Source organism: Budorcas taxicolor, chromosome 3 (genome assembly GCF_023091745.1).
Source record: "Budorcas taxicolor isolate Tak-1 chromosome 3, Takin1.1, whole genome shotgun sequence".
NCBI classification, from domain to species: domain Eukaryota; kingdom Metazoa; phylum Chordata; class Mammalia; order Artiodactyla; family Bovidae; genus Budorcas; species Budorcas taxicolor.
Window position 1 is genome coordinate 121110925 of NC_068912.1, and position 20563 is coordinate 121131487.

The 20563-nt window shown below is 48.6% G+C and overlaps 1 protein-coding gene across 1 annotated transcript; it reads left to right on the forward strand.

Moving 5' to 3' along the window:
• The first annotated feature begins 2478 nt into the window (after positions 1-2478).
• LOC128045603 (ubiquitin carboxyl-terminal hydrolase 17-like protein 6) lies at positions 2479-4080 on the forward strand. The gene has a single exon (XM_052638065.1). The coding sequence runs from the start codon at positions 2479-2481 to the stop codon at positions 4078-4080; it is 1602 nt and encodes a 533-aa protein (XP_052494025.1).
• The last annotated feature ends 16483 nt before the right edge of the window (positions 4081-20563 follow it).

Genomic DNA, 20563 nt, shown 5'->3' on the forward strand with positions numbered 1-20563 from the left:
CTTTTCTAAAACCAGCTTGAAAATCTGGAATTTCATGGTTCACATATTGTTGAAGCCTGGTTTGGAGAATTTTGAGCATTACTTTAGTGTGTGAGATGAGTGCAATTTTGCAGTAGTTTGAGCATTCTTTGGCATTGCCTTTCTTTGGGATTGGAATGAAAACTGACCTTTTCCAGTCCTGTGGCCACTGCTGAGTTTTCCAAATTTGCTGGCATATTGAGTGCAGCACTTTTGCAGTATCATCTTTTAGGATTTGAAATAGCTTTGTAGGACTGGCTGAAGAAGCACAAGCCCTATTTGCTGCATAAAAACCAGTACAGACCTACACATATAAAGATTAAGTAAGGAGGGAAAGATTATCCCACACAATGAAAATCAAAAGAGGTGGAGTGGCAAATTGTTATATCAAATTTAAAATAACAAAAGACACTGCAAGTTAAATGACATTTCAGTTGAAGAAGAAAATTGTTAACATATGCACTCAAAAGTATATACCTACAGAGACACAAAGGGGAAACTGGAGTAACTAAAAAAGAAACACCTACACCAATAAGGATCAAAACAGAAAAACCCTTTACACAAACTGGGATGTAAATTGTATCTTCAGTACATTGCACCCAAATGGGAATAATTATTAGGTGCATAATTTTCCAGAAGTCAATTTGGGGGTCAGTTAGTAAATTTAATAAAATTTTGTATCAAGATATTTTTGACCAACATGTGAGCAAAGGCATCAAGTACAGAAAAGAAGCACCAAAAACAATGATGAAAATTACTGGGAAAAAGGGGAATCAAAAAATTCATAGCTGATAGACAGACTAAAGGGAAACTAAAAGCCCCTAACAACGCATAAAGCAATCTCAATAACCAGAGAAAAGCTCAGAGCAAAGAAAGAAATGAAAAGGATTTAAAGTTAAAGGTAATAAAAAATAAAGACAATAATGAAGAAAGCAAATAAACAAAACTATAGTAGAAGGTTACAGAAACAATAAGATCACAATGAATCAGGACTATTTGACGTAAATGACAACTTCAGGAGAAAAGTATATGAGTTTAATAAGTTCAACCTCAAAGAATGAAAGACATCCAGAAGCTGTAACAAAAATTACCAAGCTCTGAGACCCCCAAATGTGGTGAAACTCTCCTGAAAGAAAAAGGCTGGTCTTCACAGGTGAATTCTTCAGGTCACTTTGAAAGCTCTTAGAATGCATGTGTAGAAACAGCTCCCAAAACAAGGCACAGTCTGTCCTGGCCAATGGCCACAAATTTAGAATATTACAGGCAATATACAGATGAAAATAGATCAAATTCAACAATAATATAGAACAAAACTGCAAATACACATACTAATCAAGTCTTAAGAGAGGCCACAGATCCTTCTAACAATCTCAACATACTTTTTGGAGTCAACTACAGCAATAATCAGAAGAAAAGAATGAATGCAGGTTGGAAAAAGGAAACAGTGGGACAGGAAACCCTTGAGAGGCCATCAAAATTGTGTTTAAGTTAATGAAGCAAAATGTCCCAGGATAGAAATATAGCAGAAGTCTCTTTTCCAAATTTCCCTATATGAAGAAAAAAAAAAAGAATCAAATCACATTACCAATTACAACATAATATACAGCTAGGGACAAAGGAGCTGTGAGGGAGAGAGCAAAATCCCATGCTCCAGGGTGGGAGAATAAAATATTGTGGAAAATGTTATATATAACCTCAAACAATTATCATGGGTAATTTTTCACAAGATTTAAGGCAACGGAGACATAAAAGGAGCTGAAGCAATGAATCCAAAGTTGCAGCAAGCCTATGCCTTTTGGAATGAGCTCGCTTTGGGGCTTGACCAATGGCCCTGAAGGGAGAAAAGCATATGTGCCACTCTCTCGGCATCTTTTGGTGCCAGGACCCTGAACGCTAGGAGAGTGTCCAGTGAGAAAGCCTAGAATTCGGAGTGGACCTCACTGGAGAGCAAAGTTGAGGCAAGGGTTTCTTGTTGTCTGGGGAGGGGTTGTGTCAGGCAGGGGTCTGGGATGGGGAGACCCCTAAAGGGGAGAGGGTAGGTGGGCAGACATGTTTCCAGAAGTGTGTTAGGATGTGAATGGTGAGCCCACGGCATTCCTCTGCAGCCCGCATTTGTGTGCTGAACTTGGAAAGCCCGCAGTGAATCTCTAGCGGGCAAGGCTGGAAGGCCCAATGGCCCCGAATCATTTGCATCCGGAGCCCTTTGGTCCAGGGGGCCAGGTCGGAAGTGCGTGCGGGGCTTCCTCGAGGGGAATTCCCCGAGAAAAGTGGGAATTCAGTGGTTGGATGGCGGGAGTGGGAGTGGGCAGGCCCTCGGCCGCCTCAGCGAATGAGGAGATTGCACGTGCGGGGGTGGGGCTGTGGGGACGCCCCCAAAGGGCCGAGGGGGCGGGGCCCGGGCCCTTTTTGGAGACGACGGTCTGAGGGAAGGAGGCACCGGCGTGCAGCTGCAGGTAGGAGATGGAAACCCTCGTGGGCCTTGTTTGCAGAGCCCCGGGGGCTGCTTCTGAGCACGGGGGAGGTGCGCGTCCGGCTCCCTTCAACGTCTTAGCCGGAGGGCAAGGTTGTCGGGCCAGCGCCGCTGGTGCGGATGCCCTTCGGGGACCCTCTGTCCCTGAGGGGCCGTCGCCGGCGGTCGGGCGCCCCCAGCGGGGTGACTTGGCTCCTGGGTCAGCGGGGCTGGCGCGTGGCCAGAAAGTCGCCCTGAGTTGGAGGGGGCCGTGGGGGGTGGGCGCTGGGCTTCAGAATCTGGGGAACACGTGCTACGTGAATGCGGCGCTGCAGTGTCTGAGCCACACACCGCCCCTGGCCAGCTGGCTGGTGTCCCGGCAGCCCGCCACCCTCTGTCCGGCCGGCGGCTGCTGCACGCTCTGTGCCATGCGAGCTCACGTGACCCGAGCCCTCCTTCACGCGGGAGAGGTGATCCGGCCCCGCAAGGACCTGCTGGCGGGCTTCCACAGACACCAGCAGGAAGATGCCCACGAGTTTCTGACGTTTACTCTGCATGGCATGCAGCAAGGGTGCCTGAGTGCATCCCAGCCGTCGGGCCACGCCTCCGAGGACACCAGCGTCGTCCGTCAGATCTTCGGCGGGACGTGGAGGTCTCGGATCCAGTGTCTCCACTGCCTCGGTGTCTCGGACACGTTCGACCCTTATCTGGACGTCAGCCTGGATATCACGGCGGCTCCGAGTGTGGAGCAAGCTCTGAGAGAGCTGGTCAAGCCCGAGAAGCTGGAGGCGGAAAATGCCTATGACTGTGGCGTTTGTCTCCGGAAGGTGCCTGCCACCAAGAGGTTGACTTTGCACAGCACGTCCCAGGTCCTGGTGCTGGTGCTGAAGCGGTTCACACAGCTGAGCGGGGCCAAAAGGGCTGAGGAGGCGCGCTATCCCCAGTGCCTGGACGTGCAGCCCTACACGTCTGAGCGGAAGGCAGGGCCCCTGGGCTACGTGCTCTATGCCGTGCTGGTGCACTCCGGGTGGAGCTGTGAGCGAGGACACTACTTCTGTTACGTCCGAGCGGGCAACGGCCAATGGTATGAGATGGACGATGCCAAGGTGACCGCCTGTGCCGAGACTGCTGCCCTGAGCCAGGGCGCCTACGTCCTGTTCTACGCCCGGGAGGGTGCGTGGGAAGGGGGCGCTGGGCGAGGGGCGGCGGCCCCCCTCGGGGCTGACCCCACAGACCCCGGGCAGCCTGCAGGAGACGCCAGCGGCAGAGCTCCTGGGTCGCAGGAGTCCCCGGGGGACACAGAGGCCGAAGGGATGAGCTTAGAGCAGTGGAGACGCCTGCAAGAACACGACCGACCGAAGCCGGCCTTGGAGCTCCGCGAGATCCAGGCTGCCCTGCCTGCCGGCGCAGTCGTGATTCACCGGTCCAGACACGGAGGAGGGAGAAACCGCCCGCCGCCCGCACAGGAGCACCACCGGCTCGACCGGCCCAGCACGGACACCCCGGCTCCGGGGCCGACGGACGTCGGCCAGGGCCCTTGTGCCAGCGGGAGGGCCAGAGCGACCAAGGGGAGGAACAAGAAGCCGCGGCCATCTCTGGGGCTGTGGCGGTAGGCCGGCTCCGATGCACATGCGTGCAGACGCCCAGGCACACTCTGTGTGCGGCACGCCCTGGGCGACGCAGCAAGAGTGCCCACGAGGAGCGAGTTCCTCTCTGGCGGTGAGGACGATGCGGCCTCCGGGGAAAAGGCGGGGCCTGGAGTGAGCCCGGGGTCTCGGCGTTCCCGGGGAACGGGTTCGTGCCCGAGCGGCTCAGCTCTCGAGGGCTGGCTCTGCTGGGAAGTCGCCGGAGCGAATGGGGTGCGTGAGCGGGTCTGAGCACGGTGCGAGGGCCTCCCACTTCTGCGAGCCTGGGAGAGTCCTCTGGGGATGGGACTTTGGGTGTGGCTTTGCCTTTCTTCCCCCGTCTCCAGTCCCTGGCCGCGCCGCTGGCCTCTGGTGAGTGACGCGGCCTGGAGACGCCTCACAGAACGCTCACAGCCAGCCGAGCAAGGAGACGATCTCCGGAGCCCTTCGGGGCTGGGGGTGGGGGGGGGGGTGGGGGTGGAGGGGTGGGGGGGTGGGGGAGGTGCAGGGAAGAGCGGATGCAGGTCCACGAACCGTGTCCTTCCGGCCGGCCAGGCTCTCGAAAATGCCCCAAACGTCGAGCAGCGTCTGCGGAGAAGATGGGCAGGCGGTCCTTATGGGTGGCTGCCCTCGGGAGGCCTCGTGCTCCTAGGCAGAGTGTCCGGCAGGAATGAGGCGGGGATCCGTGTGTCCCCGACAGGACGCTCATCCGCAAAGTTCCCTGGGGCTCCATTTCCGGTGCAAGGAGTATGCTGGAGAAGCGCCGAGTGCCAAACAGGAGAAGCGATCCACGATGCCATGAGCACCACCGACGGCACCGCCAGCACCGACACGAAGGTCGAGGGGAGAAAGGCGAGCCAGCTAGTCCCAAAGAAACCTCTCCACCAGCATTGCACCGGGGCCTAGGTGGAGATCCGTCGCGCAGCGTTCATTTCTGAAAGCAAAGGTCCTCCCCGCACTGAGGAAAGACCCGAGCCTACCCTAGATTGGGATAGCAAGACAACTGGACTTCCGACTCTGCCCGTCCTGCCTGGCAGTCAGTTGTCTCTTCCAGCTGGGCCCCGGACAAACGCCGCTGGACGCGGGGAGATGCGGCCGGCCTCCAAAGTGCCCGGGGCGGTGGGGGAAACTCTCCTCCCCTAGCTGCTTTCTCGACTGCCTCATGATTCCCGTGACCCGGTGGAGGGGGGCCTGAGGACCTTTATCGATCACCTCTTGCGTTTTATTTCTGTTTCTTGGCTGACGGCTGCGAACCCCAAACCCTCCAGCAAAGGGCAGACCGGGAATGTGCGGTTTAACATCTCAGACCTCGAGGGACAACTCTGGCTGCTGACTGCGCGAGTCGGCGTGGCAAGGAACAGAGAACGTTCCGATGGCTCGTTTTCCCCGCATGGTTCCCTACAGCGCGCCATGCCCTCCACACGCGGAGAGGAGAAAGAATGATGAGCGGTATCTTCCCCCAAGAACACGAACAAGCGTGCCCCGCGCGAGGACGTGGAGCCACCCACAGCCCTCCCTCATCATCACCACCCATCTTCCTCCGCCCCATCGTCTCCAATGCACTTGCTGCTTGCCCCACCCACCCCCTCTGGAGAAGAGGAAGGAGGAGACGGAGGAAAAGGAGAAGAGTGGCGACTGGAGCGGCGTGGCAGAGCGAGTGGGAAGGTGGCCTTACGCTGGGGCAAATCCGTGCCAAAGCGAGAAAGATACTGGCTGATCTCGCTTCTCTGTGCCAAGGGAAAGAGGCAAGGGGACAGCAAGGGTGTGAGCACTTGGACGATAAAGCACAAAGCGGTAGGGTCCTGGGATGGGATGGGGAAGCGGGACGTGGGAGGGGTGCAAGAGGCTAAGGAAGAAAGCGGGGTCAGGGCCGTTCTCTCCTAGGAAGGATCAACGGAATCAACGCTTCAGCTAAGTATGTGAAACACGTGGACCGTGAAACCCCCATCGTCCTGGAAGGCAAGCATAATGTCCAGGACGGGAGAGCAAACAAACACACCTGTCCCACACCGAGAAGGAAAGCGACAGTCATCCTCCTCCAGGAGGGAAACCTTTTGTATACCTTGAGTTATAGCGCGTTTTGAGCCCTGGAATTGGAAAGACGACTGTATGTGTCAACTAGTGTTTATAAAATTGAGAAAGAGAATACAAGCGACGAAAAATAACAACATGAACACACACACAGAGATAAGAAATAAATGGAAAATAAAACTCTCAAAATCCAAAACAAAGAAAGCAACGACAACAACAACAAAAACAAGAATCAGAACAAATGGAATAAGAAAAGGAAGAAAAAAGGCAATGGAGACATAAAAGGAGCTGAAGCAATGAACCCAAAGTTGCAGCAAGCCTATGCCTTTCGGAACGAGCTCGCTTTGGCGCTTGACCAATGGCCCTGAAGGGAGAAAAGCATATGTGCCCCTCTCCCGGCAGCTTTTGGTGCCAGGACCCTGAACGCTCGAAGAGTGTCCAGTGAGAAAGCATAGAAATCGGAGTGGACCTCACTGGAGAGCAAAGTTGAGGCAAGTGTTTCTTGTTGTCTGGGGAGGGGTTGTGTCAGGCAGGGGTCTAGGGTGGGGAGACCCCTAAAGGGGAGAGGGTAGGTGGGCGGACATATGTTTGCACAAGTGTGTTAGGATGTGAATGGTGAGCTCACGGAATTCCCCTGCATGCATGAATTCATTCATTTCATTTCAGTTTATAGTAACTAGTGTTCCTCTCTTGGCAACCCTGTGGACTGCCGCTCGGCAGGCTTCCGTACCTTCGCACAGTCTCAGAGTTTTCAGTCTAACATCCTTGGTGTTGTTGGCTCCATCCTTCGGTCTCATCGTCTGTTGTCTTCTTTTCCTGCCTCAATCTTTCCCAACATCAGGGTCTTTTCAAATTAGTCATTTCTTTTCATCAGATTTCCAAATTATTGGAGTTTTACCTTCAGTATCAGTCCTTCCAGTAAGCATCGAGGACTGATTTCCTTTAGGATGGACTGGTTTTACCTCTTTGCCGCCAAGGTAGTCTCAATAGTGTTCTCCAACACCACAGTTTTCAAGCATCAGTTCTTTGGTTCTCAGCTTTCTTTGTAGTCCATTTCTCTCGTTCATACATGCCTATTGGGCAAACCATAGCCTTAACTCAAAGAACCTTTGTTGGCAAATAATGTCTCTGCTTTTTCATATGCTGTATTGGTTAGTCATACCTCTTTTTCCAAGGAGCAAGCATCTTTTAATTTCCTGGCTACAGTCACCATCTGCAATGATTTTGAAGCTCCAAAATAATATAAGCTGAGTTCTCCGCCACAGCAGCAAGGAGACGTTGAGGCAGAAACCCCCAAGTAAGCCATTTCTGGCTCACAGACTGTGAGCAGGTTAGTAGGCAAGGTTGAAGAGTGCAGTCTTGGAGTAATGCTGTCAGAGAGGAACAGAAAGCACAGTCTACCAGGAACCAGGAACTGACCCCACCCCCGAGCACCATCGCCCACCAGCCTCCCTCCAGACACAACGCCCACATTCCCAGCCTCAGCTGGCGGCTCACTGCGGCCCCCATGTCTCTGTGTGAGGGCCGCCTGCTCTCAGACGCGCCTCTCCTAGAACTGTGCCGGCCCAGCGCCTTCCCTTCAGCCTGGTCCCCGCAGCAAGGCGCTTTAGACCCTCCTGACCAGTGACTCCAAGCCCTCCCTCACAACGCCCTGTTTTATTTTCTGTAGAGCTCTTGTTCTTTTCCTTCCCCTGTCTGGGTTCCATACTTTTCTCTTTCTTCACTCCAGACCGAGAGCTCCTTGAAAGGCAGGGGCCGCTGGTCATTTTCAGCACTGTCCTCGGTACCACTGAGTCACCTGGCATAGTGAGTACTCACAGCCTCGGTGCTGAGTAAATAAATGGGAGGATCCTGGGGCTCCCCTTCCCCTTCTGTCCAGGTCAGTTTCTTGAGATGATCACTCTTACTAGGAAGCACATGCTGTTTCTGAGGCGGGAGCATGGCCACAATGACCTCCGCCATCCTTTTTCTCTCTCCAGTTGCTCCAGCAAAGCTCAGCCAGCAGCCCCGACCCGGTGCCTCCTGGTGGCCGCGCTAGCATTGCAGGACTAACCGGAACCTTCATTCGAGTCTTCAAAGCGGAGGCTCTCCAGAGTTGCAGAGGTGAAAGTGTGCTTCAGGCAGGCTTCCAGGGCTGTGGAGAGACCCAGGAATCGCCTTCTGATGTTTCATTTCCTCTCCTCTCTTTGGCGTTTAGTTCGTTCATGTTGCATCCTCGGCTCACACAGGACGATGATTTCCTCCTGCTTTCAGATGAGAACCTCTAGAACCCGGCTAGGGCTGGTCTCCTTTCTGGAACCCTGACTCGGAGTCCACAACTGTGCCCTCTCCTGCTCACCACAAGCCCTTGTTCCTTCAGCTCCTCTCTCGTCTGAGGGGCCTCTGTGAGTGGAAAGCATTTTTCCAAGCTCTCAGAACACAGGGGTCAAAGGTGGAGAACCGAGGTCGACAGATTTCCCAAGCGTACTGAGTGAACCCTTGGGGGGTGCAATAGCAAGCACACAATGTTTAGGAAAGGAAAGCAAGTCCTTCTGTCCTGTAGCACCGTCTATACTGGGGAACGGGGTGTGTGCTCAGCCTGGGTTTAAAAGCCTGGAAAAGTGGACTGTGGGACTGAGCCAGTGTTCACTGGAGAACACTGTGGAGAGGGCCCACGCCCGGGCAGGACTCAGGGAGCGTGGAGAATCCCCTCGCGCTTTGGGCTTCTGGACGCTTCGCCCATTGCCAGGCGCGGGGTGTGCAGGCCCCTGCTCCATGGCAGGGCTGCCTCCAGCCCTTCCTGCGCTCCCAGCACTGACACTGTGTGTGCTCTTCCTTTACCATCTCACATCGTCCCCCACCATGGACCCTGTTTCTTCTTGTGCCTGCTTGTGTGAGCATGAAAATGCACAGAGAATAATGGCCCAAATGGGGCCAGGTTGGGAGAGTTCACCAGGAACTTAGGGTCTCTCACTTGCAAAGCAAGCATGAAGGATAGGACTGCGAACTGGCTTAGGGAGCTGGGGTCCTCGCCTTCCTACCGGCCTCTGCTCACACACTGTGTTCCGGACAATCTGCCTCTTTCTAGGCTTTAGTTTTCAAACTGTACCGAGAGGGCTTGGATCAGAAGCTGCATAAGCGCAGGCACAGGCAAACGTGTCCTCTGACTCCAGCAGCAGTAGGCGGGTCGTTGGCCTGGGTGGTCTCAGGAGGCCTGTGCTGCTGATGTGGGCAGAGGCAGGCGAGCTTGTAGCAGGATGGCCAGGACACCTGCCCCGTCCCAGCACCAGCCAGAGGGCGTGTGCAGGCCCGGGGACAGTGAGCGCACCTGTGCCCCGCCTCCCTGCACAGGCACCAACACTGGACCAAGGGCTCTGCTCAGAAGGTGAGTTCTTTCAGATACCCCACCTGCAGCCTCTAAAAGGCACACATTTTCTGGAGCCCTAAGGACAGATAATTCACATGGAAGTGGTTCCCAGCAAGTAAATGGAATGTGGAAGGGGTGTTTGCCGTGTATACGCTCAGGCTATGGAAACACGCCCCGTGATGTGCCATACATTTCCCCTTTACGACCGAGTGAAATAAGCCCAAGGAACATACCTGTGTTTGAACGCACATGTTGATGATGGAAAATCCACAAATTAAAGGTTGCTGGTCCCAGAATCTCTGACTGGAGGAAAATCAACAAGAAGGATCACTTGCCATTTGAAAGTGATGTTAATTTTATTTTTATTGAGCTGTTAAATGAAGAGAGCTTGCCAGGTGGTGCTATCGGTAACAACTGAGAGTGTTAGCAGCCTCGGTAGCGAGGCCAGGGGCCCCAAAGCAGCAGGAAGAAATAAGCTGCAAGTGACACCTGGTTCTGTCTGAACTTAACTTTTCTCAAACCTTGAGCTAAACAATGCGTTTTTCTTATGGAAATGTTTTTCTTCAGCTATGCTAATGAAACTATGTACTTGCTTTGGGATCTCACTTTCTTCAAGTCGATTCTGCCTAAGACTAACTTTTGTCTCAAACCTTGGGTTGATAATGGCTCAATAAATCAGTGTTCATGTCAGTTGTTTTCTGGCTGGGGATGACACACCTTGTGCCATTCTATCTCAGAAATGCTTATTGTGGGAGAGGGGTCTGGTGAAACTCCCTCAGCCTGAGGCGTCTCTCTACCTGAGATGAAGTCTGCCCAAACCCATGTCCATTGAGTCGGTGATGTCATCCAACCATCACATCCTCTGTCATCCCCTCCTGCCCTCAATCTATCTTTCCCAGCATCAGGGTCTTTGCAAATGAGTCAGCTCTTCGCATCAGGTGGCCAAAGTATTGGAGTTTCAGCTTCAGCATCAGTCCTTCCAATGGATATTCAGGACTGATTTCCTTTAGGATGGACTGGTTGGATCTCCTTGCAGTCCAAGGGACTCTCAAGAGTCTTCTCCCTCAGGACTATGTAACTGGTAGCCATGGGGATAAGATGTCTTTGACCGAACTGGCCTCCCAGACTGACAAACATGAGATTCCATACCAAGATTTCCCATTGCCAAAAAGACTGTAATACTCCCCTCTACAGTCAGTCACCTTTGTAAGCTTTATGGCATCCATTGGTGTAGGCTGCAATGTCTCACCAGCTGACTGCTGGTTACGAATCATGGCTGTAACCTGACTGTATCTCCCTTTAACACTTCCCAGGCTAGGTTTAAGGAATTGGGGGATGAGTACACTTAAGGTATATAAGGTTTTCACAAAAGTAGGTCGGGGTCCTTGGCTAAGAGGAGACTCTGGCTTTGGCCTGCTGGTGTAATAAACTGCACTCCACTATCTGCATGCCAAAGCCTTTGACTGTGTGGATCACAAGAAACTGTGGAAAATTCTGAAGGAGATGGGAATACCAGACCACCTGCCCTGCCCTTGAGACACCTGTATGCAGGTCAGGAAGCAACAGTTAGAACTGGACATGGAACAACAGAGTGGTTCCAAATAGGAAAAGGAGTATGTCAAGGCTGTATATTGTCACCCTGCTTATTTAACTTATATGCAGAGTACATCATGAGAAACCCTGGACTGGAAGAAACACAAGCTGGAATCAAGATTGCCTGGAGAAATATCAATCACCTCAGATATGCAGATGACACCACCCTCATGGCAGAAAGTGAAGAGGAGCTAAAACCCCTCCTGATGAAAGTGAAAGAGGAGAGTGAAAAAGTTGGCTTAAAGCTCAACATTCAGAAAACGAAGATCATGGCATCCGGCCCCATCACTTCATGGGAAATAGATGGGGAAACAGTGGAAACAGGGCCAGACTTTATTTTTTTGGGCTCCAAAATCACTGCAGATGGTGATTGCAGCCAAGAAGTTAAAAGACACTTACTCCTTGGAAGAAAAGTTATGACCAACCTAGAGAGTATATTCAAAAGCAGAGACATTACTTTGCCGACAGAGGTCCATCTAGTCAAGGCTATGGTTTTTCCAGTAGTCATGTATGGATGTGAGAGTTGGACTGTGAAGAAGGCTGAGCGCCGAAGAATGGATGCTTTTGAACTGTGGTGCTGGAGAAGACTCTTGAGAGTCCCTTGGACTGCAAAGGAGATCCAACCAATCCATCCTAAAGGAGATCAGCCCTGGGATTTCTTTGGAAGGAATGATGCTAAAGCTGAAATTCCAGTACTTTGGCCACCTCATGAGAAGAGTTGACTCACTGGAAAAGACTCTGATGCTGGGATGAATTGGGGGCAGGAGGAGAAGGGGACAGCAGAGGATGAGATGGCTGGATGGCATCCTGGACTTGACGAGTCTGAGTGAACTCCGGGAGATGGTGATGGACAGGGAGGCCTGGCGTGCTGCGATTCATGGGGTCGCAAAGAGTCGGACACGACTGAGCGACTGCACTGAACTGAAAGAGCTCATTGAGAAGACTGGAGATGTGCACAATGTGATAGTTGCCAAGCTAAACTTTATTTGGGGCAAAATGAGGACTGCAGCCCAGGAGACAGTGCCTCAGATTACTCTGAGAGTCTGCTCCAAAGAGGCAGTGGGGGAAGGTCAATATATAAGATTTTGGTGAATGGGGAGTTCAATGCAATCAAGTGCTTATTTTACAAAAGGTTTTCTGCTGGTCACGATGTCACCATGAAGGGATTTAGTGGTTTTCTAGATATGAAGAAATGTGAGAATTGGGATCAAGAAATCAGTTCCTGAAAGTATCTGACTATCTAAGAGGCCTGTTCCGCCAGTTTCCCTGGGGCAGGGTGCCTGCTTCTCCTCCCTCAGTCCCCCTCAGCGGATGCTGAAGGTCAGCACCTCAGCAGCACAGGGTTCCGTCTCCGCTGAGGCAGCTGGCAAATCCCCTGCTGCGGGTCAGTCCCTGGCGAGTGCTCTTTACAAGTGCCGATTTGTAGCTGACAGTGATATCGTGTGGAAGTAGTTGAGAAACTATTGAAAAGGTAGAACTGAGCTGTATTAAAACGCACTAGGTTAGGTTTGTCAGCCGCGAATGGGCACTTGCAATGGTCACGTGCCTTCTGCCTCTGCAAGGGTTAAATAATGTGCTGCTGCAGCTGCTGATTTTCAACACCCCCTGAAAGGAGTTCAGGGTGGAGAGCAGGAATGAAGCCTCTCTGCTGTGGGAAAAGCTGGTGGAACAAGTCTTCAGATAGATATTTTCAGGAGTCAAGTTTATAAGGCCAATTCTTTATCTCCTGGTATCTAGAAAAGTGCTAAAATCCTTCATGGTGGTTGAGTCGGCAGGTTTTATATTTTAAGGAATCAGAATTTATTATACGTTTGCCTTCCCATTGAGAAATGGAATATTTCCTGCCATAATGAAGAAGGAATTCATAGGGCCTGGACTCCATCTTAGGCCTGTTCATGCTGGTCATGCTCAGCACCTTTCCAATGGACTCTGAACTCTGGGTTTAATGCCTATGAAAAAAAAAAGCAGAAGGATAAGACCCCCTCCAGACAGGGGAACCGTGAAGATCGTATCTAGGTTACTCATCGCCTAAGAGAAAACATACACTATCACCCCTTCCTCCAGACAGGCCATAAAATCTTCTGTATCGGAGTGTAACCTCGGGCTTATTGATATTTGGCTTATTGTTTGACTCTTTGAGGACATGAGCACATAGCACGTGAATGATGGGGTTATTGGGATTGTATTTTCCTTGGTTTATGTACGTCTCAAGGAATTTGGAGTGGTGGGTTCAGACACGTACACATGGGGTATAAAAGATTTTCACAAATGCTGGTCGGGGTCCTTGGCTAAGGGGAGACTCTGCCTTGGGCCCGCCGGTGTAGTAAACTGCACTCCAGTATCTGCATTGTCCCGAGTGAGTTTGTTTCCCGGAATGAGTGGCTACAACAATATCAGTAACAAATGATTTCACAGTCATCAGTGCTGCAGCCGCCAGGAAAGCTGAGCTGGCGACGCCCCGAGGGGACTCGGGAGAGAAAGGCTAGCTGCCCTTTGGCAGCCTTCAGACTGCAGCTCTGCCCCATGGCGAGCCCCGAGGGAACTCAAGATGGGAAAATGCGGTAGGATAGAGATGGGTCCCAGGCTGGACACCTGGTGATTGTCACGGGGAGTCAAGTTGAAGCTTTGCTCTCACCCAGACACTCCCAGGACAAAGCTAGTGGCAAACAGCGAGCTCTGCTGAAGTAAAGAGATACAGTGCCCTCTCCTCAGGAGGACATCCTGTCCACGCGTGTGCAGGAAGGCTTGTTGAGGGTCAGAAAGGGAGGGGAGTCCCGCACCATAAGTGTGGACATACACCTACTGGCCTGTGTGGTGGAATCCATATTAGCAAAAATTTGCACAAGCATCTTAGGGTCGAAGGACCAGCCAGGTGTGAGAAAAGAAACAAAATAATTGGCCAAATGTAAACAAAGACCCCATATAAGGGCACTCCTACATAAGTGCTTTAAATCGGCTCCTGACTGCGCTCCCCGTTCAGCACACCCGTGCTCCTCTCCCAGTCTGTGTTACCGTCATGCTTCTGACATAATTAATTATTTCTCTGCGTGCTCTCCTACATGTTGCGCTGTGTCTCTCTATAAAAAGCTTTGCACCTGTTCTGCAGTCTTTCCTTCCTTGAAACATTTTTGCTTTCAAATGGAGTCAGGATCAAGGAACTTAGCCTGTAGCCTCTAGCCACTGGTGGACTGGCAGCTAGGTTCATTTCCTAGATGGGGAAACAAGATCCTACTTCAAGACTAAGACAGTGCCCCCCAGTGCAGGGGGCCCGGGTTCCGTCCCTGGTCAGGGAATTAGGTCCCACATGCCACAACTAAAATGTCCCATGTGCCACAACTAAGTCCTGGCACAGCCAAATAAATAAATAAATAATGACTGCTATTCCTTCCAGAACAAAACCACAGGATCCTGTCCCCAAACAGCTGAGATGCATATCAAAGGAGTGATTTCAGTGAGCCCAGACTCTTGCATCTTCCCACACATAGAAAAGTGCTAAATTCATTCACTTGAGATATCTGGCTTTCTTTTAATTAACAATAATCGCTGATGTTCTGACTACTTGCCCTTTGTGCAAAACTTCTACATAACCTGGCTTCCCCCTCACCCCAGAGCAGCTCCCTCGGGTTTTCTTGAGGTGCTCTCTCCCTGTTTTGAAATCCTAAAAATTTATGCTGAATAAAACATAACTCTAAACTTTTACATTGTGCGTAATTTTTAAGCCAGCACTTTACTGTCTTTAAGGGAATAAAATTATTTGTAACACATGTAATATACACTTCTTGGGGGCTTCTGTGGTGGCCCAGATGGTAAAAAATCCACCTGCCAATGCAAGAGACCTGGGTTTGATCCCCGGGTCAGGAAGATCCCCTGGAGAAGGAAATGGCAACCCACTCCAGGACTCTTGCCTGGGAAATCTCACGGACAGAGGTCTCAAGGGGTCAGACACAGCTGAGTGACGTTACAACAACATCATCTGCAACAACAACGACATCTGCTTAGACTTGCTTATGTCCTATCTGTCACGTTATCTATCCACGGAGAAGGTTTTCTGTAGACCTGAGATGTGTATTCTGGTTCCATTGGGTGGAATGTTCTCTATATGTCTCTCAATTTAATTTGGTCTAAAGTTTGGTTTAATTCCAACATGTCATTCTTGATTTTCTGTTTGGATGATCTATGCATTGCTAAGAGTGAGATGTTGAAACCCCCTACATTTTTGTAATGTTGTCTATTTTTTTCCCTATAGATCTGTTATTGTTTGCTTAAAATACTTAGGTGATCCAATGTTGTTTTATATGTTTGCATATGTATGAGTGTGTATATGCATACTTTTTGATGTATTAACCCTTTGTCATACAATGGCCTCCTTGATGTTTGTATTGTTTTTTCTTAAAGTCTATTTTGTCTGATATAAGAATTACGACGCCCCCTTTCTTTCTGTTTTCATTCCTGTGAAATACCTTCATTTATCCCCTCGCTTTGAGCCTTTCTGTATCCCTAAAGCTGAAGTGAGTTTCTTGTAGACAGCATATAGTCGGGTCTTATTTTTCATAAGCATCTGTGTCCTTTTATTGGTGCACCCACTCTAGTTGCATTTAGACTGGGTGTGGATGTGTGAGAACCGACTCCTGCCATCTGAGTGATGCTTTCTGGTTGTTGTTTGTCTCCATTGATTCCTCTTCCCTTCATTTCTGACTTTTGTAAACTGGTGGTTTTCATCAGGGTATTGTTTCCCCTTTCTATGTTTCCTGCATCTACTCTAGATTTTTACTGTGGTTACCATGAAGCTTACATTAAAATGTATACCTAAAGCCGTTTCTCCTGTGCTGATTGCAGCCTGTCTTTATTAGCCAGTTAAGCGGCCCCCATTCACCTCTTCCTCTGTAGGGCTTTGATGGTCCCGTTCTCTCTGTTATGCTGTGTTTGGTAATAAGGTGGATTAGCTGTAGTTACTTTTAGTCATCCTTTCCTTGAGCCTTTACACTTGAAGTTGTTCATATAGCCCTCTTCTAAGTAATCGGAATTAACTAAATCTGACTGTATATTTTTACCTTACCTAGTGTGTTATATACTTTTGTGTGTGTTCGTGTGTTGCTTTGCATCTTTTTTTATTCGCTTGAACTTCTTCAGCTTCTTTGCAAGGCAGGTCTGGTGGTGATGAACTCCCTCAGCTTTTTTAGGAAAGCCTTTCTTTTCCCTTCATATTTGAAGGATAAGTTTGGTGAATAGAGTTTTCCTGGTTGGCAATTTTTATTGCTCTGCCCTCTGAATATTTCATTTTACTCTCTCCTGGCCTGTAGTTTTCTTCTGAGAAATCCCCTGATAGCCTCGCAGGGTTTCCTGTGTCAGTTACAGTCATCCTTGTAAGTAAATCAGACATTCCTATTTTGGATAGGAAAATTTAATCAGTATTTTGTAACAACAGTAAGGAAAGTTGTCGTGGTCTGGGCGCTGGTTGGAAAAGAATTTCCTGACATGAGATAGAGTGAGAGGGAAATAAAGTTTATTCGAGTGGGAGATGCTATTAGAGGGCCAGCTCAAGAGAGAACTGTCTTTGAACAGGGGCCCTTGGTCCAGTTTTATACCCAGGGTACAGGAAGCAGGATAGGGGTCTTGCAGGTCATTTGCTGATTGGATGAGAAGGGGAGGGTGGGGAGTACGGCAAGGACCTTCTCCCTAAGGGCCAGGAGGGGAGACAGGTTATACTGCTCAGGAGGACCTGAAATCCATTAGTAGGTACATCATGGGGGAGGGAAGGACGGTCAGGGCGGGTCCTCCGTTCCTGCGTTCCCTTCCCCTTGGTCTTCTCTGCTCTTCTGTCCTTGGGTCTCCACCTTCCTCCCTCTCTTTATTTTTAGGGCCCATCCTTTGGCCCCGTTTGATTCCCTGCTCACGTCTAACTATCTGCCTATTTCCCTTCTCAGGCATTTGGGAATCTGGCCTCAGGGGGAAAGGGGACGATGGTCACTCTGGCTTCTTCAGGCTGTAGGGGCGTCGTGGGGCTCTAGGTTCCCTTTGCCTGCTCTCTGCCAGGGTGCCTTTACGGAAGGAGATGAGAGTCCATGGAATGATAAGGCGGCTTGTTTCAGCGTTGTCTGGGTGTTGGCCAGGGAATATTCTTGTCAAACTATCACTTGGAGATTTGTTATATTCTAGAAGAAGCAAACTTAACAAGAAAGCTAAAGATACATGGCCCAAAGATTGAGAGAAGCAGAAAAGCTCCCGAGGAACTGGGGGAGAACCAGGATCAGACATTGGGCCGCGACGTTAGTGTCTCTCTAGGTGCAAGAAGAGGCGAGAAGCTGGGCTCATAAAAACCTTTACCTGAAAACACCCACTCTCTGCAGGCCGGTTCTTCTGGGTTTCTCCCAGAGCACAGAGTGCCTCATTTCTGATCTCCACCCTGAACTCCTTTCAAGGTCAGCAGCTTGCAGTGGTCATGATGTAATCTTTGTTGAGACAGCTGGCAAGTGCCAACTTCCAGTCAGCAGGGTCCCTTCATAGCCACAGATTTGACCATGCTTTGGGGGCATTTCACGGCCCTTGTGTCCTGGGTCTAATGAAGATTCCATCGACAGGCCACTGTGTGCTGTTACTAGACCAGACCTTGCAAGTAGCAAAAGTCTCAGGGCCATACCTGTCTTACTAGCCTCTTGGCCCAGAAGAATACTCCCTCTTGTTTCTTCTTCCCATATCTAGAGTTGCATTATTACAGTCATTGACATCATACGGGACTGCATATCAGCATTTTATCACAGGTCAGTCACACATTGAGTAATGTAAGAAACAATCTTCTGAAACAGGCGACAGTAAATAACAGAGCTAGCAGGTATTAGTAAGGTCACAAGCAAGAATGTATGCCGAGAACTTTCATTAGGCAGAGCCCAGTATACCCCAGGCTATCTGACTTAGTTAAATGATCATAGCCGGGTGTTAATCTCCTGGTTGTACACCATGGAGGACCTGACCTTCATCCAAAGATTGGTTACGAGATAAGCTTTAGAAGCAAACTTAGAGTGTCCTTTTCAGTAACTTAATTAATTAAGCCTTTTAGCAATATAACGTAACAACAAGGAACTATCTCAGAAGTGAGTCGTAGTAAATACAGACCTTAACTAACAAAATTTCACTTAATAGTAAGTGAAATATAATTTTTTTGTCATTGTGAGGGCATTAACCCTGTAGCCAGGGAAGGCTTTAACCCATCAACTAAAAATGAGGTTTGTCAGGGAGCCGGGAAAAGCCAAGTGGCCGCCTTGGATTTCCCATAGCCCTGACTCTTTGATTTACAGCTACTGTTCATGCATTTTTAATTCCCCATTTTAGGAGTAGACTGTTGCCATGTTTTAAAGACATCAGAATAGCAAAAGTCTAACAGTGAGGGGTTATTTTTTTTGTGGAAGCAGAATGAGCTTTTACAAGTTCCATAATCTTGAAAGTGAAATCGCTCAGTCGTGTCCGACTCTTTGCTACCCCGTGGACTGTAGGCCACCAGGCTCCTCCATCCATGGGATTTCCCAGGCAAGAGCACTGGAGTGGGTTGCCATTTCCTTCTCCAGGGGATCTTCCCCACCCAGGGATCCAACCTGGGTCTCCCACATTGCAGGCAGATGCTTAAACCTCTGAGCCACCAGGGAAGCTCCAATCTTAAATAATGCTTATTTACTTTACCAAATTAATAAAAGATTTTAAAAACAAATGTAAATCACTTAAAGGCAAAGAAATTCATAATCTGTTTTTGAAAGCCTCATTCTAACAAAATTTTGTTCTCTTAACACAGAGAAGACTAACTTCCAGTCTGGTACCAGCTTACCAGATAACAAACAAAATGTGTTTATTGGTGAATCTTAGAAGTCTTTTCCATAAATCTTGAAGTAGCAGTATTGTTGCAAAGGCATCAGAATGAGACCATAGAAGGCATGCTTAAAATCTGATTAAATTGTAATCGACAAAGTAGCCTGGTCATTGCTGTGATATGTAACACTTTAATATGATAACTAGAATTGTAACTGACACCATTTTACCAGGACATATCAGATTTTCATGAATTTCACATACTTTCTAGGATATCTATATTAGTAACATCAACCATACAATATAACCTGACAAGATTCATCACTCCTCCAACAATGCTTCCCATGTAATTTAACATGTCAGATGAACTCAGGTAGTTTAATATCTCTCTTTGGGATGTCTCAGGGGCCCTCTGAAGCACCCCAAAGTTAGCTAGAAGTCAAATGATTTTGGAAATGTTTTCAATAAATATCAAACGGGTTTATAACACTCAGTCGGATTGGATCATATAAGTCACTATGAAACAATTGTTAACTTAGCCAAAGTTAACAAAAGATTTCAACGGTAAACATAGATTACCTCAGAGATAGAGAAACTTAAAATCCATTATCAAAGGCAGTTCAACATCTCAAGAAAACTTGTATTTATGCGCAAAACTCTTCCCTTGGGGTCCACTTCCCATAAAACCTTCTCATCACATTCTGTATCAATTACTTTGTTCTCCTGAAGAGCCTGAAACAGCCACCTGTAAGTCAGACCTACTTCTTTCTCCCTTCATAAACTGTAATTTCATTTCTCATATCTTTTTTACTGAAAACATACATCCTGCTTTTCTTAATCAACCAAGAACTTACCTTTATATTAGCATTCTATAGATTGGTGAACATAATTACCAGTGATAATTTCTAAGGAAAATTCTAGAGAACATCTCAGGATGGCATCAAACATCATTCATTAATAGTCCAAAATCTCTAGTTTCTCTCTAAGAGGAAGTTAGTGTTCAGTAATGAATGTTTGAGAATCTCATTTTATTTGGAAATGACCTAGCTATTCAATAAGCTTCTGTCACTTAGTTTAGCACACCCCTAGAAACTCAAGTTACCCCAATCTGGAGAGTCTATTTTAGATAGATGTTCCTAAAATATAATTATTCTTAATAGCGTATCTAAAAGTTCATATCTCATTTACATTTCTTAGGAGTTTTTTTTTTTTTTCCTAGAGTTTTCCTTGTTGACAAACTTGTAGCAGATATAACAATATAACAATATTTAACTTATAATAAACCTAGGCACAATGAAAACATTATGCTTAATGTTAATGCCTCTTAGACATGTCTACATTAGATTAGCAAACAAACATTAATACTAGATATTTAATACTGAATATTTCCCAGTTCATGTGAATCTGATATTCATTTAGGTTAATTTCACTTGTATTTAGAATTGTCTGATTTGTAAGTACTTATTTTTCTTTGAAGTGAAGTGAAGTCGCTCAGTTGTGTCCAACTCTTTTCGACCCCATGGACTGTAGCCTAACAGGCTCCTCTGTCCATGGATTTTCCAGGCAAGAATACTGGAGTGGGTTGCCATTTCCTTCTCCAGGAGATCTTCCCAACCCAGGGATTGAGCCCGGGTCTCCTGCATTGTAGGCAGACGCTTTACCATCTGAGCCAGCAGGGAAATGTGACCCTCAAATATACGGCCAGCT

What these genes read in the sequence shown, in the direction of transcription:
- LOC128045603 (XM_052638065.1), top strand. Translation starts at nt 2,479, where the DNA reads ATGGAAACCCTCGTGGGCCTTGTTTGCAGAGCCCCGGGGGCTGCTTCT.